Genomic DNA, 27,891 nt, shown 5'->3' on the forward strand with positions numbered 1-27,891 from the left:
ATGTATTAGATACACAAAATATACAAGAATTTAAATGCAGCAATACTCTCTGTGTGTGTATATACACCCAGAACACAGGTATTTATATTCCAGAATATTCCTTTGAGGACAGCCAAGTAAATGTATTTTTGTACCTAAGCATGGAGATTTCTGCAGGGTATTAGAGCAAGCTGCCATGACTTGACATAAAAACTAGTAACTTACCCTGATGTTAAAATTTCTTGCTTCTACACAAAACGTAAACCTAAGACACTGTTCTCTTCCCTCTCACTTGTCTACAACTCTCTGAATGCATATAACTGTCCCTTTGCTTGCACTCTTCTTTCTTGCAAATAGCACCTTTACACCATTTGCCTGAACCTCATCCTGCCAAAAGGTTGGTAAGAACACCAAAATGCTGTTTTGTGGTGGGTTTTGGGGTGGTGGTTTGTTTGTTTTGTTATTACTTACTTGAGGGAGCAGATTCACTTTCACTATTATGCCTAGAACTGGTGGACTCAGAGTTCAAGCTAAGAGTGCTGGGTATAGAAGAAAGTTCGTTGCAGAGCTGCTCCATGTCATCAGGGACCACTGGCCAAGGCTGTCTACGACTGTGTCTCACTGCATCCCAGTTGTGATGCTTCAAAATATCACATCCTTGCTTAGTTTTGGCTATTAGACCAAGCACGTAGACACAGGTTCTGTATTTAATGTATATATAGAAAAAAGAGCAACAATAATAGCATCCAATTTAACTAAACTTATTTCTCTTTTGAAAGGAAACAGTTTCAAAACAATTCAACAGAAACTTCACAAAACTGCCAAGTAGCTTCTTGTTCATTTTCATTTGTAAATTAATGGAAGCTCAAGAAATGCACTAAAACATCCGAGAACAATACGCTATTAAAAAAAACCCTAATTTTACAAGAGCCTGATTACATAAAGTAGAAAAGTACCTTTGTTTTTAAAAAAATAAGAGGACAAACATTAATGCAGTAGCAATATTAGGCAAATGACCATCTATTTATGCTTTCAAAGATTCAAAAAAGATCTTGAATAAAAATGATGGAATAATAAATTGATTCCAACAGACATAAGTAGCAAATATTTTAACTGTTTTTTGAAAAAGGAGAAAAGCATTATGTATCTTTTTCATAGGTTTAATTTGCTTACTGCATGTTTCTTCAGACTTCCTATACAATTCTGCGATTGTATAGGACTGAGATTGATAACTCAGTCATCAATGATCTTTAATAACTGATTTCCAAGGGTGTGCAAAACTATATTCATGTAAATTATGTAAGGCTTTTTGAAAACCCATGGCAACTACCATCTGTAAGTTTTATGTATAAATCAGATACACATACCCTCTAACAGAGAGAACCTCACAATGCTGAGCAAGTGCCATTATATCAGGAATTACATTCTCCTCTTGAAGCAAGTTAAGACCCCAGTTTGATGATCCAATATTGCCCTGGAATAGAAGTTTGTCAAATAAGTTTTGATTTTGGTGTGATCTGCAGCACTATCAGTGTAAAGCTTTTGACATTTTTATTTGTTGGTAGTACAGTTTCAAACCACTTCTCAAAGCAATTAGAGATTTGAGCACCCTTTTTGGCATTTCCTAGTTGGGCAAATCCAAAAACGGACTCAGCACGCTATGTGTAATACCTAAAACTGTGCACAGTTAACTACTATGTACTCCTCATTTTACCAATTCTACTACAGCCAGCAGTATGATCTCGGTTTACTCATTTGACATTTCTCTTACACAGGCATTTTATGACATACCTACAATACCTTCCAGTAATAGCCACCTTGGACATATGTTCCAAAATAAACTTTGGGGAAGACAAGAAAGAAGCAGATGAACAGTTGAGGTGGCAAACCAAACTTAGATGTGTAGCGCTGAAAGGCACAGACATTAGGTTTTTACCTATCCCAAGCAGCAGGGGTGTCATGACTGTATATATTCACATACATCAACAGTGGCAGCCAACTTTCTTCCAGAAACACTGAATTTTGGACCACCACAGTAAATACATTAAAATCAGACCACAGCAACTTGTAACTACTGGTACCATACTAATGTTGTTGCTACATGTGGCAATCTGTTCTTTTTATTTGTTAAAAAAGAAAAAAGAAGACAGAGGGACTATTAAAAAAAAAGAATCAGAACAAAAAAGGTGCCGTGAACCATCTTCAACTGGAAGTCCAGTTAGGGTACAGAATGCCAACTTGGAAAAATCACACATTTTTTACGACAAAACCCCTAACTATTTTATGGGATTTTGCTTAGCTATTTCAGAATCAAGAGTCACAACAGAACTCAAACAACTCAAGTTTGTAAATCTATTACTAACCAAGGCCCAAAGGGCTGCTTTCAGCTGCTTAATTCCTTCCCACTTATCCAGCATTGGGGAACGAACAGTGTAACTTAGATCTGTAACAATACTCTGAAGGAGAAAAACAGAAGAAAAAAAACTCAGTTGAAAATGAAAAGGACACCTCAAACAGGTTGTCTTGCATTTTTAATAAAAGGTAAAGCACTAATTTGAAGTATGCACCCTAAAATGAACAGTGGTAGTTCTGGATTAATAAGCATAAATCAACAGCAATGGTAATGCAAGTAGAAAATTTTAACCTCACCACTGATTGCATCAAGTTAATTCAGATTTTATAAAGATAACAGATTAATCAGACTAACACACTGCAATATATAAGCCTTCTCAAACTTTTCAAGTATCATATTCAATTCATTACATCATCTTGCAAACCCACATTAAAAGTGAATTCATCTAAGCAACTATGAACTGGCTTAGGGTTTGTTTTACTTGCTTTTCAGAACATTAGAAAGGAGATTTTATTCCCTCATCTCCACGTTTTTGTATGCATAAAAGGATGGGCACAGTTTTACTTGTCACTATACAATTCACTCACAGACTGAAAAATCATTTCTACTGGTGAGTTGCTTTCCATTCTAAGACTTTGCTAGCCATTTTAAGAAAAATGTTGCAAGGTATTTCTCTGATATTTCAGTGTGAGGAAGGAATTGTACATGAGACTAGATGGCAAAGCCTGTCTTCACAACTTTTTGGCCCCATGTAACTTAAGACTTTCATAATCAACTTATTTTACAATGACTGTTTAAATGCCATCTCTTTTAAAACGTATTTTAAAAGGCTTACAGTACTCTTTAAAATCTTTCAAGTTATAAATAGTTATTATCCTCACCTGAGACTCCAATAAATGGCAGCCCGTTTTATGGTGCACCAGTTGGCCATAAAGGTGAACTGGCAGGTAGACGTGTGGTCGCTGTAATCTGGCAGAAAGAGAAATCATATGCTTTCTCAGCAATTACACTGCAGTGTAATGCAGTGAGTTACTCCAGAGTTTTTTCATTTGCAGAGGATTCTTTTGAAGAATTTAGAATAGTCTATTCCAGTTGGAAGGGACCTACAACAATCATCTAGTCCAACTGCCTGACCACTTCAGGGCTGACCAAAAGTTAGAGCATGTTAAGGGCATTGTCCAAATACTTCTTAAACACTGACAGGCTTGGAGCATCAACCACTTCTGTAGGACGCCTGTTCCAGTGTTTGACCACCCTCTCTGAACCATTCCCATGTGTCCTATCACTAGATACCAGGGAGAGCTCAGCACCTCCCTCTTCACGTCCCCTCCTTAGGAAGCTGTAGAGAGCAATGAGGTTGCTCCTTAGCCTCCTTTTCTCCAAACTAGACTAATTCAAAGTCCTTAGTCACTCCTCATAGGATATGCCTTCCAGCCCTTTCACCATCTTTGTTGCTCTCCTCTGGATGCATTCAAGGACCTTCACGTCCTCCTTAAATTCTGGGGCCCAGAACTGCACACAGCACTCAAGGTGGGGCTGCACCAACGCTGAATACAGCGGGATAATCACTTCTTTTGACCAGCTGGTCATGCTGTGTTTGATGCACCTCAAGATGTGGTTTGCTCTCTGGGCTCCCAGGGCACACTGCCGACTCACACTGAGCCTGCTGTCGACCAGCACCCCCAGATCCCTTTCTGCAGGGCTGCTCTCAAGTCACTCCGCTCCCAATTTATACTTGTGCCTAGCATTACTCCATCCTAGGTGCAGAATCTGGCATTTGGACTTGTTAAATTTCATCCCATTAATCATAGCCCAATGCTCCAACCTATCTAGATCCCTCTGCAAGGCCTCCTGTCCCTCAAGAGACTCAACACCGCCTCCCAGCTCGCATCATCAGCAAGCCCGCTAATGGTGCGTTTAACTCCTGCATCCAGATAGTTGATAAATATATTGAACAGAACTGGCCCTAGAATTGAGCCCTGAGGAACACCACTGGTGACTGGTCACCAGCCAGATGTAGCCCCATGCACTACAACCCTTTGAGCCCTGCCCTTCAGCCAGTTCTTCATCCAGCACACTGTGGACCTGCTCATCCCACAGTTGGACGACTTGTCCAGAAGGATGCTGTGAGGAACAGTATCAAAAGCCTTACTAAAATCCACAAAAACTACATCCACCGCGTTCCCTTCATCCACTAGGCGGGTGGTCTTATCATAGAAGGACATCAAATTAGTTGAACAGGACTTTCCCTTTGTGAACCCATTGACTGTGCCTGATGATTGCATTAGTGTGCCTTTCAAGAGTACCCAGTATAATCTTCTCCATAATTTTAACAGGAACTGAGGTTGGACTAACAGGTCTGTAGCTTCCTGGGTCTTACCTTAAGCCCTTTTTTGTAAATTTGAATAACGTTGGCTAGCTTCCAGTCAGCAGGGACAACCCCAGACTCCCAAGACCTTTGGTAGGTGATTGAGAGGGGTCCTGCCATAACATCCACTAGCTCCTTCAGTACTCTGGAATGAATCCCATCAGGCCCCATGGATTTGTGAACATTCAGCTGATACAGCTGGTCCCTTACAATTTCAGTATCCACAAATGGAAACTCACTGTTTCCACAGTTGTGGTCCTCTGACTCAGGGGATGGGACAGCCCAAGGTCTATCAGTATTATTAAAAACTGAGGCAAAAAAGCAGCCTCCACTTTTTCTTCATCCCTATTAATCAGGTGACCATCTTCAAGAAGTATAAGTCCAATGTTTTATTTAGATCTCTTCTTGCTATTAACATACTTAAAAAAGCCCTTCTTATCTGCCACGACACTGGCAAGTTTCCATTGTAATTGTGCTTTGACTTTTTGTGTCTTCTCCCCGCATACATGAACCACAGCTCTACAATCTTCCTGTGAAAGCCAGGACCTTGCTTCCAGAGATCATACAATTTCTTTTTCCTCTTGAGCTCCATGGGGAGCTCCCTGATCATCCAAGCTGGTCTTCTGCCCCACTTGCTTGACTTACGACACAATGGGACTGCCTGCTCCTGTGCTTCTAAAAGGTGGTTCTTAAAAGCTGAACAGCACTCATGGACTCCTAAGCTCTCAAAAGCAGATCCCCAGGGTACTCTGCTAAACAGTTACCTGAGTTTGCTCTCCTGAAGTCCAGGGTAGCAACTTTGCTGTCCTTTTTTCTCTTATTACACTGAAAATTTTATACTCAACCATTTCATGATCACTGAACAGCGTGTAGTCCTCCATCCCAGCACTCCTGCCATGGGACTCATTTCACCAAGTCTCGCTAAGACCAATGACATCGTAGCTCTGGGAACTGATCAATGCTCCCAGTTCATCCTGTTTGTTTCTCACACTGTGTGTGTTGGTGTACAAGCATTTCAGATATGTTCCTGAGCCCCCCATGCAAGCAGGAGTAGCGTAAATGTTCCCACTACCATTGCCACCCTCAGGGGATGTCATGCCAAACCTTGGCTTACCTACTGCAGTCCTGCTGGTATCCCCTTCCCCCACTGATTCTAGTTTAAAGCTCTCTCTCTCGATCAGTCCCACCAGCTTACGCCCAAAGACACATGTTCCCAAATTTACCTTTGGTTGCTCCGACGAACATAGTTATCACCATCAACAGGTTTGCGATATGTTGTAAGTGCTTCATTAAGTTGTTCTTCAATCAATTCAACATACTTTAGGTTATATTCCTAAAAGATGACAGACAAAGGTTGACACAGTACATTAAGTGGTTTATGTTTTTATAGTATGGTACTTTAAGGAAGGAATAGTTGAAGCGCTCCTTAGGAAAAACTGGATTTCTTTATGATCTGAAGGTGGGTCTCACCAAAATTACTGCAATTCATACATACAATGAGTTTGCAAGAGTCAACAATTGATTCCATAATTATTTCAGTGAATTTCTTAAAAAAGGAAGGAAAGAAGGAAATACTTTACATTTGACTTTTAATTTCAGTATTCCTAGAGGTGACAGCTTATAAGATAGTAAAAAAACCTGCCAACAGGAATGAGACCAAACATTTATAATCAATTATGAAAACAAAATAATGTATGAAGAGTTTTGTTCTAGTCATGACAATGATGCATTTTTCTTGATGGTGTTGTGTTCCTATTTAACTCCTGACAACATAAGCTAATTCGATCTTCACAAGCTCTAGATTTAACTTTAATTAGCAACAACCAGAGGTAACAGGTATCTTGAAAAGTAGTATTCCTTTACACACTTCCCTAAATAAGGTCTTACACAACAACCTACTTAGAAAGTTACTACACTCCTGAAATATTTGTTGAAATACCATCATTTTTATAAAAGGTCTGGGTAAATCAAAAGCATGCAAGTACAGAGGAGCTATGGAACTCTAAGTCCCTGTCAACCTTTTTCAGCAAAATCACGTCACTGAGACAATAAATATATTGGCATTAGCAATACACATTTATGAACATGCAATATTTTTAAGAATCTTTGACCTTCTAAAACCTGCATATCCACACCCGTCCTCCTCCTATTATCAAGCACACTTTTTATTCTTAGCATTACCTTTTGCCACTTCTCCATTTGTTTTGTTACATAACCTCTTTCATTTAGATACGAAAACCCCTTTGGGATGGACAGAAACCTGTAAAGTAACATCACACAGTCAGCACTCCACTTAAAACAAATCACATAACTTGAATAAAACAAAACACTTATTGGTTTCCACAGTGTAAAGTCAAACAGCATATTCAACATTTACCTTAGGAGCAGAAGCAAACCCTTGTCTCCAAGATGAGAAAGAGCCGGTTTCATTTGGATAAGGGCATGAAGATTGGCCTAAAATAATTAAAAATGCATAAGGAGTATCTGAGCACAATATAATTCTGAAAAATACATCAATTACAACAATCTGCCAGCAATGAAGCAGCAAGTTTTTCACAAAAGGGAGTATCAAACAGCACTAACCTCATCCTAGTATTATCCACTTTAGGTACCTTCTGTCATGAAATAGGTATTACTTCACAAAAAGTGTAATGATCAAAATAGCTGAATTAGTCTGAATTCATATTTAAAAGTAGGCATAATCCGGAAAGCTACATTTTCTTGTGTTAATACTGCAGTATTTTCAGCAAGGGGGTCCGTATACTATTATGAAGTCCATCAATGACAATCAAGAAAGGAAACAACCAGTAGCTTCTTGCATTCTTTTACTTTTCTACTGCGGGAGGGGGTGGGGAACAGCTTACAGAGTAGCGTAGCAAAATGAGGTTGAAAAGGGAAAGGATGCTCACCTTGTCTTCACATGCCTCATCTAGAATATCAAGTGCCTCAGAAGAAATAGTTTTATTTTTATCGTGTAACTGGGTTACCAGTAACTCAATCCCCCAGTTGCTGAAGAACTCTACATTGGCTCTCAGTAATACTCGTAAGTGTTTTGTTGCATACAACCTGCAGCTCTGCAAAAGTAAGGAAAATGCTTTTTTGAGTGGAAGAAAAATAGCTAACATAATTAACAGCTTATCACTTTTTAAACATACATTTAAATTACCATATTTTACAGCAAGTAGCTGTGATGCACACCTTACATATTAAAACTACAGTCTATTAGAGAGCTATTTGTATCTTATCAAATGGGAAATTTCAGTCTGAGATCACAAGTAACCTGGTCACTGCAAGTCTCCTTGGAAAGCCCCTATCAATTAGTCACTGTGATAGTACCACACAACGTCATCAGGATTAGCAGGAAAAGTACCTTGTAAATAGCCAGTGGAATTGCATATACTTTCATGCACGCAATGTTTTGCAAAAGACTTTAGCAACCAAATATTAGAACCTCTGGGGAATTTATTTTAAGAAATTTTAAATTCTTTCCCAGAAGTATCTGGTCTTGAAAACTTCTTTGAAAACCTTCTAAATAGAAAAATGTTATTTTCTGTAATAAGACAGTTTCCTGACACTTAGTTTACTACTATGAATTTCTCCAAGTGACAGCAGAGTGAAGCAAGTACCTTGTCAGTTCCTGTACTACTGTTCAAAACTTGCTAAATAAAGAGCATAACTGATTAGCACCATTTTCTATTATAAAAAGTGTACACAAAATAGAAGCAAACAGGCTTAATCTACAAGAATTTGCAGTGTTCTGGAGTAAGCACTGAATAACCCTAACAGGAAAGGTGTTATCTGTACTTTGACAGGCATAGCTGGAAAAGACAAAATCAGGTGCCCAAATCTTTCTTCAGGTCTTCAGTCCCTACACCTTTAAGACTATGATAGCTATAACTAAGTAAATTTTCTATATGTTAAAACAGAAACTATCTATGTTGGGATGCATGTGACTATCCATACTCCAAGAGATAGGCAAATTGACCCAGGTTGGACAGCACTGCCTACGTTAACAATATCCTCTGGATTGTTTTTTTTCCCTCCAGAAATACTTGGCAAACAGGACTTGAAAGAAAATGAGAGTAGGAAATGTGAACAGGCATAGTTCATTTGAAAAACCTTGTCCGATTATTTCAAGTATCATGTGCACATTTCTACTTATTCAATATACAGAGGCTTATTTTTTGGAGGGGAGGCAGGAATGACGTAACACACATACCAAGAAAGACTGTGGAACAGTGATTCGCAACTCTGACCTAGGCTGCACAAGCATTTTGAAATGGCTTGCATCCTGTTAGTGGTATGCCTTGTATGTAGAATAGATGACTAGCAGCATATTTATTAAAGATGAGAACAAGAGCTATTATGCCAAAATGATCACTTGATCTAGATGTTAAGCTTATAGAATAACACAATAATATGAAACCAGAATTCAGTGTCATGTAGTTCAAGTGTTAAAATCTGTCTATAAAGAATCGTTGTTACTGCTATAACTACATTGAGTGTGATACAGAGAACAAAAGATAATAATGTTCACTTCCTGAAATACTTCCTGAACATGAATTAATCTATCCAGAGAGCTATTACAGAATTAGAACAATTTTTCTGTTTGGAGAAGGAAAAGATACAAAGGAACTCATGATTCTGATGGGACAATAAAATGGCAAATAAAATTCACTAAAGATAGATTTGAAACGGTAAGATGAATTGAAAAATAATCCCAGCTTTACACACACAACAGGCTCTGAGCCAGCTCCTTCCACCCAGGGAAAAGATCTTGGGGCTAGTATTAGTTAGTTCTGTGGAAGCGTTAGATAGAAGTTCAATGGCAAGCAAAACCACTGAAAGTAAACAGAACAAAATGCATCAGCATTGCCACTAGATGACATCTTGGACACTGTGTACACTTCTGATCTTCCTACCATCATCAGAAAGAAAAAGAAGAACAATTAAAAAGGTGCGAAGAACAGCAGTTCAGGGTTTTAAGTAACTGAAGGTACGGAAAAGGGTCTTTACAACAAGGAATGACTCAACAGACCAAGACATTCAAACCTCAGGCCTGGGACAGCAAAACCACTGCATGCGTTTCCAACAGCTCTAAAGTCTTCAAGCAGGGCCAGAACCTCTGTGCAGCAAGATCACTATGAAGATCACCTGTATCCACCTCCCAGATCAGAGGGGCAAAGCCCAGCATTGCTTTCCAGACGAAGCAAAGTCCTGGCATGTTTTTACTTTTGATGAGAACTGATAGGAAAACCAGTGTAGAGGATATCTGAGGAAACAGACATTCCCCTCTTTCCCTCATGCATGAACTACGTCCAAAACCCAGATAAAGCCCTGTACTGAAGGGCTACTGAATCAGAAGATTCTTAGTTTTACTATAAAGGGCTTTGAGAACCTTGTAAGTGAAGAAACAAGCCAGAGGTCACTATGCTCAGCTGATTACATACAGCTCAGCATAGGTGCCAGTAGACGTAGTATAAGTCTACCCCTTAGCCACCTATAAAGGTAAAATTTTAGGTCATGAACTGTAGCACTTGAGTGCCGGAACACTGGCTACTCTGCTGTTTCTACCATGAACTGGCGGAAAGGCAGCTGAGGCAGTATTAATTTCCTTTAGCATGAATGACCAAAGCACACCTGGAAGTAGGTTAAGATGTGCTTCTGCTTCACTGACCTGCAAGGATATTGCTCTGTAAATGTTTTTGTTGTGTATAGTCACCCCAAAATGCTACTCTCACTTTCTAACGCTAAGCTGGCTACAGAAACTACTTTTCCTTGTTCAGAGACACTCATTAGCAAATGGCTAACAAACTTGCTTCACAGCTCTGGGTAGAGTGAAAAGGTTTAAAAGGTATATGAGGCTATAACTTCAGCTAACCCAAGAAAAAGAGCATCTTCAGCTTTTGAAATAAACAGATAAGGTACTTCATTAACAAACGTCTTGGGGAACTAAAATTTCTGAAGGGAAGAAGCCTTACTGGAGATCATCCTTCTCCCTTACAAAACAGTTTTTCATAGATTATGTCCAGTTCCATACATTTGCATTGCTTTTAAACAGAATTTAGAAGCCAGAAGCAGCATACAGAATAAAATTCACAATTGTCTTCTGGATTATGAATTAATACTCCTCCAGAGACTCACTATACAGGCTCCCCTCACCCTATAAGGTCCTCACCAGAAATCCTTGAAAAGGGAAGGTGGAAGGGCTTGTAAGTGCCTTATTTGAATTGAACTGCATGTTCATTTTTAATCTTAGGATTCACTTGTCCAAGGTGACAGAATGTCGGTTCTGGTAATATTTAAAAATACATTCTCCTTACAGGACAGAGTGGTGAGTGGTATAAACTGTGCCAAGTTTCAATTTTTTCCTATCATGCTTGCTAAATACAAAGGCGTAAATTCTCTTTTGCTGTTGACAATGCTGCTGTTTCAGAATTCCAGTCTGTAAAACCCAGAAAATGGCAGATACCTTTCCCTAACATCTAAACAGAGGTACTTCCAAATTACTCCTCAGCCAGTGGAACTGCTCATGCAAACACCCGTCAGTTCAATATTTCCATATTCTTTCAGGTATCTTATCCCTTTAGAATTGACAGCTGTTTCCACCTCACACGAACGTTTTAATTTCTGCAAGAGACTTGTAGTTTTGCCAATGGCAGTTGTTCAAAAGTACCACTTATACCACTAAGGATACAGTTAATACCAGATTAATCAAAAGGTTTTATCCTTTGGATTAGCTTTTTATGCTTTGATCTTCTGTTGGGAACATGAACACCAGAAACACTGAAGACAAGCGTTTTGTCCAAGAGATGATACTGGCAGTATTGTGTACACCAAGCATTATCAAAGGGTTCTTTGACAGGTCAACATTTTTGCCTTTTTGTCAAGCAGTACTCAGTGAAATTTTCTTTTCAAAATCCCATCGGTTCAGCTTCCACCATAAGAACATATGTGGTTGGGCACACGGTAAAACAGGAAAAGAATTTCTTAAGAAAGTAAATAAATTTTATCCAAATATGACATCATCTGTGGTTGATGCAAACGCAGACCTATTTCTGCTGGCTGAGACAGTCCATTCCATTTGTGATTTTCCTCTTTTAGATGAAATATAGAAAATATTTTCCTATGAATTCCAAGAATTCCAAGCAGGTCAACTAATTCAGGAAACAAAACACCCTGAAGTAGTTTTATCCATCCCTCAAAGTTCACTATGTTTCACAAAGGAAGTCAGACTCTATTTAAGAGGTTCAAACAGTACATTTTCCTTCTTTCTTAGTATCCTGGTAGTAAAAGATTAATTTACATTTGTGATGAACAAACAAGTTTTAATTTTCTTTATATTTCTTAAATGTGTTAATCAAATTCTTTTTTTTTTTTAAAAAAAGAAAATATTGAAGGGATTCTCATGGTATTGTAGTGTACAAAAATCAGGGGTCAGTCTCATCCAGTGCAACACTCAGCTCTAAATAGCAGAATTTAAGTCACAACACATCTCAGCTATGAACTTGCCTGGACATCGCTATGGTTAGAGACCTGCTATACCTGAATACACACCTAACTCTGATATTAAGGACTGCTGACCCATACTGTGTACATATGAGAAAGGTTACACTTTTACTTATAGAGTATGTCAGTGCTTGGCAGTTAGGAAGATATATACTAATAATTCCTATTCTCTTACATTTCAGGAGACTGCCAAAACCAGACAGTTAATCTCTGCTGTTTCCCTAGACAACGTTGCTAGATCCATGCATCAGTGTGAGACTGGGAAATGGAAGCATTAGAACGCAGTAGCCATAGGCTACTAACACAGGCCGAGTTCTTAAAACATCATGGATGTGAGAAGGTATCAGTGTATCTAGCAAAAAAGATCTCTAACTTTACAACTAATTATTTAGGTTTGAGCTCCAAAATTTGCATTCTTAAGTTTCCGAGCCTGTAGAATGTCTCTTAGCTTTCTCCAACGTCCTTGACACCTGTCAAGGTCTGGCATTAAATAGTCATGGTAATGCCAGCAACGAGATCATGATCTCTACTCCTTTTCACAATCCCAAATAGAACAGAACTGAAATGGGTAAACCTGGGGGCTCTACAAGCTTTCTTAATTTCTAAGGTGCCAGAGAGTGATGTCTATCTTATCAATGTCCAAAGTACAAGAAGTGTTTACTACCTAGGGTTCATTAAGCTGAACTACAAATAGATGGAAATTGTATTTTTGGCTATCGTCACTAAGAGCAGCAGTAGTTCTCAACTGCTTTCTTGCTCTGCATATGCTTGGGACAGTATGTTCAGACAGTATCTGCACCCCACTTCAAGCCAGTCTGCTTACAGCTTAGTCATACCTGTATCAGAGTTGAATACCTTCTGGGTTGTTTTTTTTTTTTTTTTGTGTGTGTGTGCGTGTGTCCCGCTAAGATTAAAAAGAAAGTAGAAAAGTATGTCTTTATAGAACATCTGCAAGGAGATCAACCTATCAGTACCTACGTAAAGCTTCTGGTGTAATTATCAAAACACTGTCTACCACTGGAAGGTTAACCTGTTTATTACTGCTAGAAATACACATTTCTGTTTGTGAAAACAATACCTTCATGACTGATTTACTGGCCTAGACAACTATGTTACACTTAGTTTATGCATTTAAAGACTTTAACCCCCTTCATACATGAGAGAAACCTCCATTTGAATGAGTTAATTTCTTGAGCACAAATACAATATATGGTGTGAAGTTCATGGCAAGTTCAAAAGCTACATGAGTAGGAGTTTTATTTCTCTGATTAAAAAAATAAAAAACTTTCTGGATATATAATAGCTTAAAAATTAAGTTACACACTGTCCTGGTTGTTTGAAAAACAAAATAAATGTCTAGTGGCAAATAACAATGGAAAATAAATTGAATCGAACTCACATCAGTAGCTGCTGTCAGGATTTTAGAAAGGATGACTCTTGCTAACCCATCTCTGCTGTAATCCAAACTAGAAACAGTCAATTTTAACAAGTGATCCTGGTTCTTCAAAGAACAAAGATTAAGAAGACTGGGGCATGGAAGAGAAGGGAGAAGAAAATAAAAATTAGTATTTAAACCCAAACGGATTTATTTATTCAATCAATAATCTAAACTCAAGTACTTTGAATTAGATTTTCATTTCTGTAAGCACAGAATACAAAGTAAGTTCTCATATGAAATGGAGTAACTTTAAACTGTTACAGCTGTTAGAGTCAAATGGGGACCAAATAATGCACTGAGCTGCAAGGGAAAAAAACCCAAACCAGCATTTTTTATAATTGCTCTGTAATAATTTTGTCAGCATACTTTAATTAGTGATTATGAGTACAGAAATTAATGTTCATGAAACCCTGTGAACAATTCCTCATTGTAAAACATTCTGTCTATAAAACTTGCCATAAGGTTAGTCCTATTAACTGTCTAGATTTTATTGTAAACCAAGTTTTCTGAAGCCCATAAAAAACTTGCATTCTAATAATCAATGAAAACAACTTAATTAAAAAAAGAGTACCTCAAAACACCTGAATTTTCACTTGATGTTTACTATCAAACTGTTATTAGCCACTAGCCAATTTACTCCCAAAGCAAGGTAAGTTTATTTGTACCTGAACAAAATTTTGAACTTCAGAGCTTCACTGGACTGAAGTTTAAGCACAACAGGCATCATCACATTTCACAAACAGTATGATACCTGCCAGTTTTTGGTGGTTTGTGTGGGTTTTGTTTTGGGTTGGTTTTTTTCCCCACCCTGTCTTTTCAGTACAGTATTATCCTTCCTGATACTGATTTCTGTCAGATAGGCATGGACACAAAGAAATAAGCTATTTTGTGACACAATCACCCATGCCTGTTCAGTTATGACAGATTAAAAGACCCCTTCTCAAAAAAACCCACTGAAAACCCCCACAACTGGAGACCTTTACTTGCAAGTAAATCAAAAGAACTTTAAAGTTTTCAGCCTTAGAGACAGTGGTCCTCATGCACAGTTTAGAATTTTCATAGCTATTACACCTGTAAACACAATTCAAACAATAAAAGCACTCACCACTGAAACACATTACATTTTTCAAGCATTTTCACTCCATGAGGGTGACAAGAGAGAGTACCAAAAAACAGAAAGTAGTGCTGGCTAAGGGTATTTAGTAACCCATTATTTTGAAGACTACGTTCAGGTTTCATTCCTGATGAAGAGTTGAGCCAATGTACAATATCTTTAACCAATTCCTCCAGGTAACCTTGTCCATCCTAACAAAACACAGAGTAATGGCATTTACTAGTAACAAAACTGGGTCTCTCTTCTTTACTGAAATCCATACTTTTAAATTCCTTAAAATGTACAAACACAGTACAGATACAAAACAGAAATGCTGGCTGGCAAACACAATTCAGGCTAAAGAAAAAGGTTCAAGGCAAATAAAAGGAGTTTAGCTTGGAGACATCTTAGGGCCAACTCTATTCTTTCCTGGAAAAGGACTGTTCAATGACATTTTCCTCTGGCCAGAGGCATAAAAGTCTTTAGCACACAACAAGAAAGCAGGTAGAGAAAGGAACGATTACATAGCAAAAATTAAAAACCCCCAAACCCTAACTTGCATTTAATAAAGTTGTATTTAATAAAACTCCTTCTTAAACACAGTCATCTTCCTCAGTGTCTCATCTGGACAATCAAGATTTTAAGTTATATTTATTAATTACACTAATCATTTTAGATTTAACACCCAAAGTCTACAGAAGTCTTTACTACAATTAAGGTTTTTCCTCTAAGTGGCATACATCAGCACTACTCATTCTACCTCCAGTCTTGTAGCTGAAAATTTCTTACCTCTTCTGATTCAAGAAGAAATTCAGTAAACTGACAACCCACCACAGTGAGCTGCTTAGCCTTGGCGTAGTCCAGATCCAGGCTGGCATAAAGTTTACTGCTAGGCTTGTAAAAATACAGCAATCTCCTTACAAACCTACAGAAAGTAAAAAAGAATTTGCTGTTTTTCAATATGACAAGCACAGTGTCACAGTACAAAATGATGATGGTAGAAAAGATATGTTATCACTAAATTATCTTATTGGCAACAAATTTTCAGAAGTTATGCAGCCATACTGTGTGTTATAAAGGGTTTTCTATGCCATGGCTTAAAATAAGCAAAGGAACTCAAAATCTCTATGCTCTTAGAAGCCGTAGCTTCCTTCTCATTCTCATGCTTATAATTTATTCTGCTGTGATTTATCCTGTGCTGAGTTTCAAAGACTATACTATCTAGACTTACAAAGATCTAAAAAAGAATCCATGACACGAGTTTTCCTCATCTATAATAGTTAACGCTACTGTGCAAAATACATTTTTGTGTTCTGCCAGGAAAAGGCCATATTTATTCAGCAACAGTATTTTAATTTGCCTAACTTAAGCATTTCTGAAGCATAACACAGTGATTGCAAATGCAGACTTTCACTTAGGCTTTTTGAAATCATGGTGAGTGATATAGCTTGAGTTTTTCATTGCAGGAATAAATCTTCAGCAAAGAACTCTTAGCCAAAAGATAAACACATATTTGTGCTCCAAAATAACACAGAGTGCTCTGTCTGAAGGTAGATATGTCAAGCATTAAGAAAACTTAACTAAAGTACTGCACCTTTAGTTTAAAAAAGTGAAAGCCACTATGCCCAACTCCAAATGCAGTACCAATTATAAAGGAAATCTGAGGACTTCTTTAAATTTTGTCACATGAAATGTATTTTATTCTGTGTTATTAGCAATAAACATATACTTATTAACACACACATTTATATGCGTGTGTGTATATATGTGTATAGTTCAGTGTGTATATTATGCATGCATATACATGTACATGTGTACACACATTGCATTAACTGTATCTCTATGAAATGAAAGAACCTGTATTAAAAAAATGTGGAATTTCACTTTAACAGCTGTAAGATCATCACAAGAAAACTAACATAAAAAAGTAAACTTATGGAAGGACAAATAAATGTACTTTATACTTCAAAAACAAAGTGTCTGAAAATTTTTTATGATCAGCAGTGAAACGAGAGAGATTTGGGGTGTAATTAGTTATAATTAAACAAGAGCAACAGCATTTTAAAGCCATTAAAGCATCTAACCCACAATTCTGCAGAAAGCATCAATGAACTGTAGAAATTTTACACTTACTCAAGCCTAGATTTTCTCAATTTATTTGGAATTAAATTATTTAGGCACTGAACAATGCTTGAGTGCAGCACAAAACCAGGGAACAGGAACACTGTCCCAGATAGGTAGGTGGAGAGGTGGCTGTGGGTGTCACAGCTGGGACTGCAGACATTGCTTTAGAGAAGCAAAGTCATAAACCACCAGATCTGGAAAATAATCCTTTTACCACAAAGTACAGATTGGCAATTAATTAGGGAATTAAAAAACAGAAAAAATACAAACACGAAATTAAAGCATGGCTATGATTACAATGGGACCTACCACTTATGCTGGAAACACTATGTAAAAGTAGCTCAATTACTTTAATAAGAATTTAAAATGGAGCAGCGTGAGCCTTTCAGCGTATGTTTTAGCTTTAGGTTTTTCCTCAAATTCATGTAGAAGTAGCTTTCCGTGCCTACAAATACAGAACTACTGTTCAAAATAATTTAATCACATCAATTTCTGAAATGCATGTTAAAAGGGACATCCAAGAACTAACAACACTATTACCACATGTGCACAAAAGTAATAAAAATTGTCTTAATGCCAACAGGCATGAAAGGAACCAGAGCTGTACTGTGTTTTAGGTTTTTTTCAAATAGCACATGCTTCCCTTGCCATTAATAGTAACTAGAAATAACTTCCTCTTGTTTTTTGATGAAAGCTGTAACTATGTAACTGTACAACTGTAGAACTATTCTGCCAAAATTTGTCAAGTGCTGACATGAAACACTAATGTATGAAATATCAAAGAGGTAATGCTTTAAGATTTAAAATGAAATAGGGTGTTTGCAAAGCTGGCATGATTCTTGTTAAGGGAATAAATATATGAAGTATCTGTGCACAGAAAATAAACCACTAAAGCTTAAGGACCTGTTTATTTAAAGCAAATATTGCAACCTAATTACCTAAATTTTAATTTTTGCTGCTTATCTGTAGATTAAGTTTTAGAAATGTGACATATCCAAGGAATAGTTTATTGCAGTATTAAAAACCTGTTTTTCCAAATGTCTTTCTTCAAAGGAAGTCTACATAATTTTTACATACCTGTGCAACTGTTCATCTTTATAGTTCCTCAGATTTACATTTGGCCACTAGAAAAACAGCAAATATAGCATTATATGAAACTTGTACATCAGTCCTGGATTAGTCACTAAAATTTACCCATTTCTATTACAGTTATATTTACCTAATAATTAGAAGTATAAGTTTTCTTACATCTAAGGTTACCTACAAAAACCTCTTATTTTATTGAAAGGCCCACACTTCTTGCTCCAAAAACTGTTTGATTTTTTCCTAGAGAAGGACAGGGAATGTCGGTTGCATACTACGTGTACAAGGCCACAATTCTAATGAAAACAGCAAACTATGAAAAGCTAATGAAAGAGAAACAATTTTGCTCAGTTTCTTCTCTGCAAATAATAAAAAAAAAATTATATGCATAACAGGGAAATCATTTTTTGTTGTTTTCACTATTAATCAGATTTGTTTTAAAAATAATAATTATTATGCTATATTAGATAGCTCACTTAAATACTGCTTATTAAAATGGTACTTAAACTCCTCTGTTGATGCTTCATAAAATGTTTTAAGAAGGATCAGATGAAGTCATAATACTCTCTTCTGGACCTATCCTTTCTTCCTATTATATTTGCCCCGGTTTTTACAGCCATCCATTGTCTGTATGGTTTCAGATTTATTTTTGTTGCTACTAGTAAGTATCTTCTTGGAAAGGATGGAAAAAAGTGCATTAAACATTCTTCTTTCCTACGCAATACAGCTCTACATTTCCAATTGGTATACTACTATTAAGACATATAGTGGACTAGTTAATGATTAGTAAAACTGACTACACTAGTAACAGTGCCAGATGAAGTATGAAACTCTACTGTCAACGACAAAGTCGCAATTCCTCCATCCTGACCACTGCCACTTTTGCTGCTCTCTTAGACAGCAAGCTAAGCAAGTAAAAAAGGCAGTGAGGGACCACATGAGATGCAAGTAGTGAGGTGGTTAGAAAGCTGATGCTTCACAACCACGAGGCTGTGACGGAGACAAGAGGTAGGTGAGTAGGCACATGAGATAGCAAAGTCCAAACACTGGAATCTGGATCCTGCTCATTCGAGGACTAAAGATGGACCACTCTGAAACATTATCTTAGTTTATGCTGGTGTTGGGCAGTTTTAACAGGAACGGAAGTGGTTAGAATAAGACCAGAAAACACACAAACTTCTCATTCTGAAAGACAGAAGTCCCTGATTTTGAGACATTAGCAACTGTTTGACAGGACAAATATACTGCTGGGGAGGTCTGAGATAGCAGGGAAACTGGCAGTTTAAACTAAATTTCAGGTAAAAAACCCCACCCACCTTAGTGGTCAACTACATAAAACTTCCATTGTTAAAGCACTACACAGACTAATTAACAGTGAGATTCTGAAAAACAGCTTCTTGATAATTAGTATCTTCAACACTGAATCAGATGTAAAAATATCTATGATTAATAATCATAGATAGGTAGTAATCCAGTAAATCTAGTATCTGCAGTGAAAAGCCTGTAAACAGTGAAATTTGGTGGAGCAATGCTACTGTCATGTACATATTCAGGTCTTTATACTAGACAGGTTCTTGCTCTCTCAAGTTTATCAGTCCCTAAAAAAAATAAATACTTCTTTTTTTTTCATTAAATATAATCTTGATGATGATTGTCACCATTAATCCTTTTTTGTACTTTCACCACCTTTATAACAACACAGTAAAGAAGACGACAGTAAGAAAACGTTACTTGGGGGTAACAACAGAAGGATGGCTTTGATGCACAGAATGACAGGAGCTATGTTGGTTGGAAGACGATACTGAGTACTTGCTAAGAAAATGTTCTTACTCAATAAGTAAGTTTTCTGCTTAAAAAAAGAGGCAGTCTCATAAATATTGTGCATTAAATATATTTAAGATAATGCTCTCCATGTCAGAGATATTTCCTTTATTTTGTAAAACAAAAAACAAATCAATATCGTAATGAACTTGATGCTACGGGAGTATTTGTATTAGTTTGAAACATACAATGAGATTGTATGCTACTGAAGTTTTCACATGTGGCTCGGTCTAAACATCTGAAGTTTGATCTATAACCCTCCACCCTTAACCTTCAGTTCAAGTTTTATATAAAAGTCTGCTATGAAACTGAACGAGGCAGTATCCCTGTGTAGTCTGGACTGAAGTCTAAAGTATTAGCACCTTTAAGTCATTATAGCTAATTCTGTAAAGTCTATTTCTATACAAATAAAGTTATATAAAATTTAATACAGGCTTATTAAGAAATCTGTGCATTTAACTGTAGTGTATTTTTGCATACAGTTTAAGGGTCATATACAAAAAGACTATATCAGCACTGATTAAACCCATGAGATCCTAATTTTCTGAAATAAAACAGATTATGGGATGTAGTATGGAATTAATATTAGAAAGTCAAAACTCACATGTGAAATGGAGATTTTTTTCCAAGCAATTTTGTAAAAATAGTATCACACCCTTTTTAAGCTCACCTTCAGTATGGTCCCTATTAGATTCCAATTCCAGTCAAGGTTCTCTTTATGATTGAGAACTTGGCTGTCTCGAAGATTCATTACAAGTGCTTCTTCTGTATCCTGGAATACAGACATGAAAAACTACAGTAAGTCTCCTTGCATTTTTTTCAGTCTTGTCACATGATATATTTACCATTCATGTAGCAATCATTAAAAGGGCTATACTCCACAGTAATTTGCATTTGAAAGTAAATTGCATGGTTATAGTACTGCATTAATAACCTAATGGTAAGAGACCACAATTGGTCCTAAAAAGCATTAAAAATTACAGTAATTTCACTCCTCAGTTTCTAGAAATGCAATGTAGTACCCACAAGTACCTACAAGACAAATTAAATGAAATACTACAAAGAAATCAAATAAATGGCTCTGAACTAGATGCGAGAGTGAAGCTTGGGAGGCAGGATCTAAGTCTCCAAAATACAAAGTCAAATTCAGTTCTGAAAAATCAGTAGTGGTAATACCTTTAAAATAAAGATGTCTTTCTGCACACGGTACTGATCCCTTTTTTGGTGCGTTGAGATTGCTTTCTGAATAATGTGATCTAAATGGAGGCTGTAAGGTTTAGGTCCTCTTTTCTTCATCTCATGAAAACGTTTTAAGCAGTTCAATGCGGCACTTGCTCGTCTAATAGAAAAAATACTATAATCATTATTTGGCAACTGTTATCCAACTAAGGAGCACCACTGCTACATCTTGAGTAAATAAACACAGCTCAAGAAAGAACTGACCAACAATTCTGAAGCAAATAAAAAGAAAATAATTTTCTTGACAGAATTTTTCATACATCCATAGACCTCAGTCTTGTACTGAAATTATACAGAAAATTATCTTTCAAAATGTCTAGTACTGAAGACTGAGCCTTACTGATAGTTTTTCTTCTACTCTGCAATTAGTGGTGTCTATCAAAGTTCACAGATGATATTGTAAAGTTTAAAGTTGATAAAGTATTGCAAGACATCACAGTAGATAACATTCTGCAGTAAAGTTGAGATTTGAGGGGGCTAGCTTCAGTTTTGACTAACTAAGTATTTCTTGTAAATTCTGGGGTTTTTTTTTTCCCCTAGAGGGTGGCAGGAGTATCAGTAGTATGTTTCCTGCTCCTTATATCTAAACAGTTCAGCAATAGCATGTAAGAAGTTTTGCCAGAAAAGATAGGAAGAAATAGGAATGACAGTTGGCAAGGGCAGAAACAGTTAATTACAAAATACTGGTAGCAGAAAAAACCCCAAACCTCCTGAGCAAATAAAATAAGGAAGTCTAAAAATGAGGAGGTAAGTTTACCTTTCTTCCCCATAAACAAAAATTCTCATAGGGTAGGAGAGTGTTTTTATTTCATATTATCTTCAAACAAATGAATACATTTGAATTTGGCCACTTATCTAAATTACCATAAATTTAACCCATAACAGGGTTTACACTTTTTCAGAGTATGAAACAACGCAGAGTATTGACCAAAACCAAGATCCCTGAATAAAAAAACCCCACTACTTCTACAGAATCACTTTCTTCCAGCAAAAATGGGAATTCTTGTTACTTTATCATGTATATCCACAAATGCCAAAAAGAAAAAAAAAAAAAAGCAGGTAATCCACAAACATATCCCTTCTCTTCTTCATCCTTCCTCTCCTCCCACAGCTTCAAATGAAACATCCTGTGACGGAGTCTCAGATATGCCTCTTTTCAAAAGTAAGTACGTTTTCACATATCAAAATCTCCTACTGACATATAAGACAAAACTAAAAAGCAGAAGAGCACTATATTTCTTGGGAGCACTCTACAAGCAGCATTTATCATTTCACAGTAGCAGTTCAGAAAGATTCTGTAATTTGTCACTGACAACACAATGAAAGACAAAATAGAAAGTTACAATACATTTATCAGAATACTGACATGACAAAGCAGATCAGGAATGGCAAAAGTAATTAATAAAAACATTTCCTGTAATTTACTATTAGGAAAAAACCCAACACACTCAATTTAAAAGGTCTTCTACAAAGAAATGCAAGTAAGAACATTAAGTTACAGAAACACATTTTAAGGACACGTGGATCTATCAAATTATTTGATTCCTTTCCTCAGGAGGTTTAAATTGCATGAATTACCCAGGAGATAGTATTTTGTGACAGAGCACTTCAGAGGTTAAATTGCAAGACAGTAGATGTACAGAGAAATACTAAAAAATAAGTAAAATAAAAAAGCCCATACGTTTTTAAAATCTCAAGATTCAGGTATTTCTAGTTCAAAGAGGAATAAAAACCTTCTATAAACATTTGTTTTTTGAGTCAGATACCTAAATACACCTGATTTGATTGGTACTATGACTGCCAAACAGTTCCCTAATACTGCTTAACTACATGCCACTGCCACTACAGAATGCTGCACGGAATTTAAAATTTCTGTTCATAGATTATTATATTTAAAATGGAACTGAAAGCAACTGGAATAATTCTAAGTGCAAACTTCAAAAGCACCAGAAAGTTTTAACATAATTACTATTGTTACAATCATCATTTTCTTCTGAAGACAAGAAGATTTAAAAAAAAAAAACAAAAAACCAAAAAAAACCCAAAAACAAAACCCACCACAAACAAAACACAAATAGCTACATGCCAATATTACTTTTTTTTGCTCTTGCTCACACTAATGACGACTCACTGACTTGGTCCATTACTATATAATTAGCTATAGATAAACAACAGAGTAAAAAAATTGGTACAGTCTTTTTTAGCTTTGAAAGCTTAATTGTATCAAAATGCCAAAAAAGAAGTGTGAAACAATGGAGAGGTCAAACACAGAACACGTCTGGGATTTTGCTTGGTCAAACAGTGCCTTAGAGTTCATTTAAGAAAAATTCTGTGTAAAAATCTTGCGATCTATGCAAAAGTGTTCTGAAATCCACTATCAAAAATTTCTTTCCAAATTTCTAAATTGTTACTGTAAATACTTTCAGAATGATGCGCTGGAAACTATTTCCCTAGTAAGTGTGACAGAGCATTTCTATATGCATGTGTTTGGTTTCAAATAAAGACAGCAGTGGCTTCAGCCACCAGAAAACTCATAATGTAGGTTTTCACTCAACTGTAGGGGAAAAAGGAGAAGTAAGTATTTTTGCTTTTAAGTGTAACTTAGAATTCTTACAGTCTTTTCTCTTTCATGATGTCAAAAGATGCTGCCATATTCATTAGCGTTGGTAGGCAGTGCAGGTGATGGCTGTGGGAATGAGGAAGAATGGTGTTTGCCTAAAAACCAACAAAAGACCAGTTAGAATAACTTAATTACAATATTTTCAGCCATCTCTTTAGGATCAACATTTGAAGAATCTAGCACTTTTCACAAGATTTTCACAAATGCATGACAAAAAAACCCTACCTTCTGCATAACATCAGAGCAATAACTGCATGTGCCATTTTGAGTATGTGATCTAATTAATCAATCTGAAATACAACTGGAAGTAACTTAAGACAATTTTAGGTTTCAAAGCCTTCTAATCTATATTGTTTGTATTGCTGGTTTTTTAAGTGGTAATATGCAAAAACATGCAAAGCATCACATATCCTTATGTCACGTGTATAAAGTACTAAAAAATCTAAAATCAGAAATACAATTTAAGCTGATGATTTCTATTAAAAACTTTCTGCACAAAAACCATAATGTGATTAATTAACATAACTTCCTAAGTTACTAGACATTTAAGTGCTTTTGTTTTGGGAACCATAGGTAGTTCTGCAAATATTTTTGGAAATTAAAGAATAATGAAGAAAATGAAATTGCTTCAATCTCTTAGAACTAAATAAAAGTAAAAATATTTGTTCAGTATTTTGATAAACAGTCATCTCTGACTAATGAATCATCTCTTCAGAAAACAAGAAAATACCTATGCTTTGCAGGATACTCAAACATCAGTAACAGTCACTCCCATTCAAAAGTATTCCAGAAATCAGAAAAATAGCATACGTTATTACAGATTCCCCTTTATTAACTACATGGCTGATTGAATACTCAAGAAATTCCACCAATTATTTAAACAAAAATCACTGAGGAGACTAAAGAATGGATTTGCTGTGCTTGTGACCCATGCTGCTGAGCTGGTATGTTATAAATCACTGTAGTAACAAGCAACCCTGTATCTGAAGATTGTGATCTTGTTTTCTGGAGCATTAAGCACAACTGAAATGAGTCAACAGTCTTAAGATGCAGACTATGCCTGATAACTCATATTCAAATTTTTGTAAGACAAAGTCACAATCTTAGCATCTCTTATAAAGTAGTTTATTTGGAAAAAAGATTTTAAAAAAACACAAGAAAACTGATCAAAAGGTGTTCTGCTGCATATGCTATCCTTGTCATCAAGAGAGTATGTGAAAATAAAAGAAATCTTTTGCAAGAAAGGTAAATCATATCATTTCACGTATGACTAACAGCTCCTCAGGAGGCTGAAAGGTAGCACTGGAGTGTATATGAAAACAGTAATATCATCTCTATACCAAAACCGTTTAGGTTAAGAGAGAGAAGCTACTGTATGCTAGGCAGAGGGAGGCAGAACAAAGCAAGGTCCCTTCAGCTTCTCTGTAGCAGGGGCTACCCACAATAGCACTGAAAGAGCACTCCACCAAGTCAGAGTTGCCTGAATGAATAGTATCAGGTGTCCCACATCAAGCTGAACATGAAAAAAGTTTCATCTGCCCTAGCCTGTGAGGCAGAAAACCGAACACACTGCCAGACTGCTACCCATCATTCTAAGAAAAGCAAAAATCAGCAATGGTACTTTTCCCAAACACAGTAACTGGCGGGCGAGTTTGAAGGACTCCAGCTTAAAAATACAACTGGCAAGAGGCAAGAAAGCGTACTGGTGAGAGTTTGAGAGCTGAGGACTATCCTTGGAGTAGAACTCCTAGCACTGTCAATACTTTCCAAACAGCCTTCCTGTTAATTCAGTTTCATATATGAAGTGCCAAAAGATGTGATGTAAATTAACCCCTTACTCTGATGAAAAGTAGATGTTTCAAGTTTGTAACACAAACTCAAAGCTATAATAGGAAATACCTATTCACAGCTAGCTACTCATACTACTTATTCTCAGAAAAAGTTTTGCTTACCATATGCAAAAGTTCTCCGAGAAGGATAGTTGCTCTAACAGATACATGGTCATCACTACTTGTGATCACTTCAACCAGACCCTTCAAAGAGTTAAAAAAAATTATTACAACATTTAATGTAACACATTTTAATGTTTATAGCAAAAAAGTAGCAAGCATCTATTCAAACTTGAAGTCATTTGTTACCTCTAGAAGTCCATTGGTAATAAAAGCTGAAAGCACTAAAGCCAAATAATTATCCATGAGATCAGGCCTAAGGAGAAAAAAAAGTACGGAAACAGTTTAGAAAATTCATTTCTTACTGTGTCTGCAAGAAAACAACATATATTTTGTCCGCAACACCACAAAACAAAACCAAGGGTCTAGACTAAGTTAAATTAAATGCTCACCTTGACCTGGCTCGATGGGGTAATATAGTTTTAGCTTCAGCTGCTACAAAGCCATCAGAAAGCCTCCAGCAGTCCTGAAACCTGCCTGGATCTAGAACAAGAAAATATGGACAATGGTAGCTATAACACTGGACTTCATAGTAGTATTTTAACAGTTGTCAGTAGGTAAATAATAGTTCTTGCCAACAAATATTATTTCACGTTTCAAATTACAGAAAATTTTGTCAGAAGGGATCTCTAAGAAGTCATCCAATCCACACTCCTGATCCAAGAAAGGCTAACTTCAAACCTAGGACAAAGATTGTATCTAAGTATCAACAAAACCAATGAAATTTCCCATCCATAAACACTTCACACTCGTTTTACAGAAAATATCATAACACCTAAAATTTTAAAATGTACATCCATATGTTGCAAAGCAGCAAGTTTGCAACAAAGAATGATTTGTTTACTTACAGACGTGGAACAAGGATTAAGCTTTTATAATCAACTGCATGACAAACATTTATAACCAGAGTTTGGAGAAGAGAATTGCTGTAACATTAAAGGCTGAAACCTCTTCCTTTTGGGCTCATACTTTTGCACTGTGAGGCAAAGCAGAGGATACTCTTGGGTTTACAAAGGAGTAATGCTAAAGATAAAAGATTAACTCTGCTAACTATAAAGACATGAAAAAACATACACCTGCCCTAGGAAAAGCCTACTAAAGTGCAGTGGAGATAGCTAGCAGACACACACTATAGAAAAGACTCTGTTTAATAACTTTTCTGTAACATTCATTAATACTTCTACATTACTAATTCTTCTAACAGTTCAAAGAAGTCCAATTTGTAGTAAGGCACCTACACAGTCTTTTGTGTAAATGCTCCATTATGCTCCACTGCTGATCTTTTATCAAACTTACAACACTTAACAGTTGGTAAAGGATTTTAAACAGGACTTCAGAGCACCCAGCAAATTCAACGATGAAACAGTTAATATTGACATAATTTACAATACAGAGGAGATGGTGAAGGGTTCAAATTTGAAGAAGGGTTCAAATTTGCAGAAGGGTTCAAATTTGCAGAAGAGCTTACGAGACAGAAGAGCTTACGAGACAGAAGAGCTTACGAGACAGAAGAGCTTACGAGACAGAAGAGCTTACGAGACAGAAGAGCTTACGAGACAGAAGAGCTTACGAGACAGAAGAGCTTACGAGACAGAAGAGCTTACGAGACAGAAGAGCTTACGAGACAGAAGAGCTTACGAGACAGAAGAGCTTACGAGACAGAAGAGCTTAGACAGAATTCTTATGTGGACTGGTTCTAAACACTTACCTACACTGAGAAGTGCCTCAATAAATTCTTCTGCGATAACAGGGAGAGGAAGGCGAAATATATCATAGAGCACTTCAAGCAGACCTCGCTACCACAAAAAAACAACCCAAAACAAAAAAAAGACACAACAGGAATTTTACAGATTTACAAAAATTGTCCTTTTGTTTACTGTTAATATTGAAGTTGAGATTTCTCTGTTTCTACTGAAGTTGAGATTTCTCTGTTTCTTTTGTTCTTTAAATTATTTGTTTGTCAATTTACTTTACCATTCTCTTCCTGCTTCAGTTTTTTATGCTAAAATTAGTGTATTTGTTTGTGTTCCTTTTTTTGATAACATGCTTATTTTCATAAACTGAAATAATCTGGAGAAGAGAAGAAGGGAAGGGGCTTGTTCACTTTAGAACTGTGCCTTATCGTCACTGTGAATTCTACAGCAGCTCAGGCTACTTGGATTACAGATTTTTAGAATAGTTACTGCTGCCATGATCAACTTCTTCATTTAACAGGCAATTGGGAAAAAACATTTTTATTTATCTCAGATTCAACTCTGATTGTTACGCTTTAAACTCATAACTGCAGCTACTGTGAACTTGCTTTGACTTGTGAC

At 36.5% G+C, this 27,891-nt stretch overlaps 1 protein-coding gene across 1 annotated transcript in view; it reads right to left on the reverse strand.

Annotated features, from left to right (window-relative positions):
• The window catches only part of RICTOR (RPTOR independent companion of MTOR complex 2), a 92,235-nt gene that overhangs the window by 17,024 nt on the left and 47,320 nt on the right, over nt 1-27,891 (reverse strand). The window contains exons 12-30 of the mRNA XM_075725892.1: nt 27,285-27,372; nt 25,969-26,059; nt 25,766-25,832; nt 25,580-25,660; nt 23,622-23,722; nt 20,945-21,107; nt 20,439-20,540; nt 17,942-17,988; nt 15,530-15,665; nt 14,753-14,952; nt 13,609-13,735; nt 7,610-7,774; nt 7,078-7,154; nt 6,882-6,960; nt 5,924-6,033; nt 3,214-3,301; nt 2,343-2,435; nt 1,347-1,453; nt 451-680 (exon numbers count right to left, since the gene is read on the reverse strand). Coding sequence (XP_075582007.1) covers nt 451-680; nt 1,347-1,453; nt 2,343-2,435; nt 3,214-3,301; nt 5,924-6,033; nt 6,882-6,960; nt 7,078-7,154; nt 7,610-7,774; nt 13,609-13,735; nt 14,753-14,952; nt 15,530-15,665; nt 17,942-17,988; nt 20,439-20,540; nt 20,945-21,107; nt 23,622-23,722; nt 25,580-25,660; nt 25,766-25,832; nt 25,969-26,059; nt 27,285-27,372 — 2,152 coding nt within the window. The remainder of the gene's footprint in view (nt 1-450; nt 681-1,346; nt 1,454-2,342; nt 2,436-3,213; nt 3,302-5,923; nt 6,034-6,881; nt 6,961-7,077; nt 7,155-7,609; nt 7,775-13,608; nt 13,736-14,752; nt 14,953-15,529; nt 15,666-17,941; nt 17,989-20,438; nt 20,541-20,944; nt 21,108-23,621; nt 23,723-25,579; nt 25,661-25,765; nt 25,833-25,968; nt 26,060-27,284; nt 27,373-27,891) is intronic.

The sequence above is a fragment of the Pelecanus crispus genome, chromosome Z, assembly GCF_030463565.1.
Source record: "Pelecanus crispus isolate bPelCri1 chromosome Z, bPelCri1.pri, whole genome shotgun sequence".
Taxonomy (NCBI): Eukaryota; Metazoa; Chordata; class Aves; order Pelecaniformes; family Pelecanidae; genus Pelecanus; species Pelecanus crispus.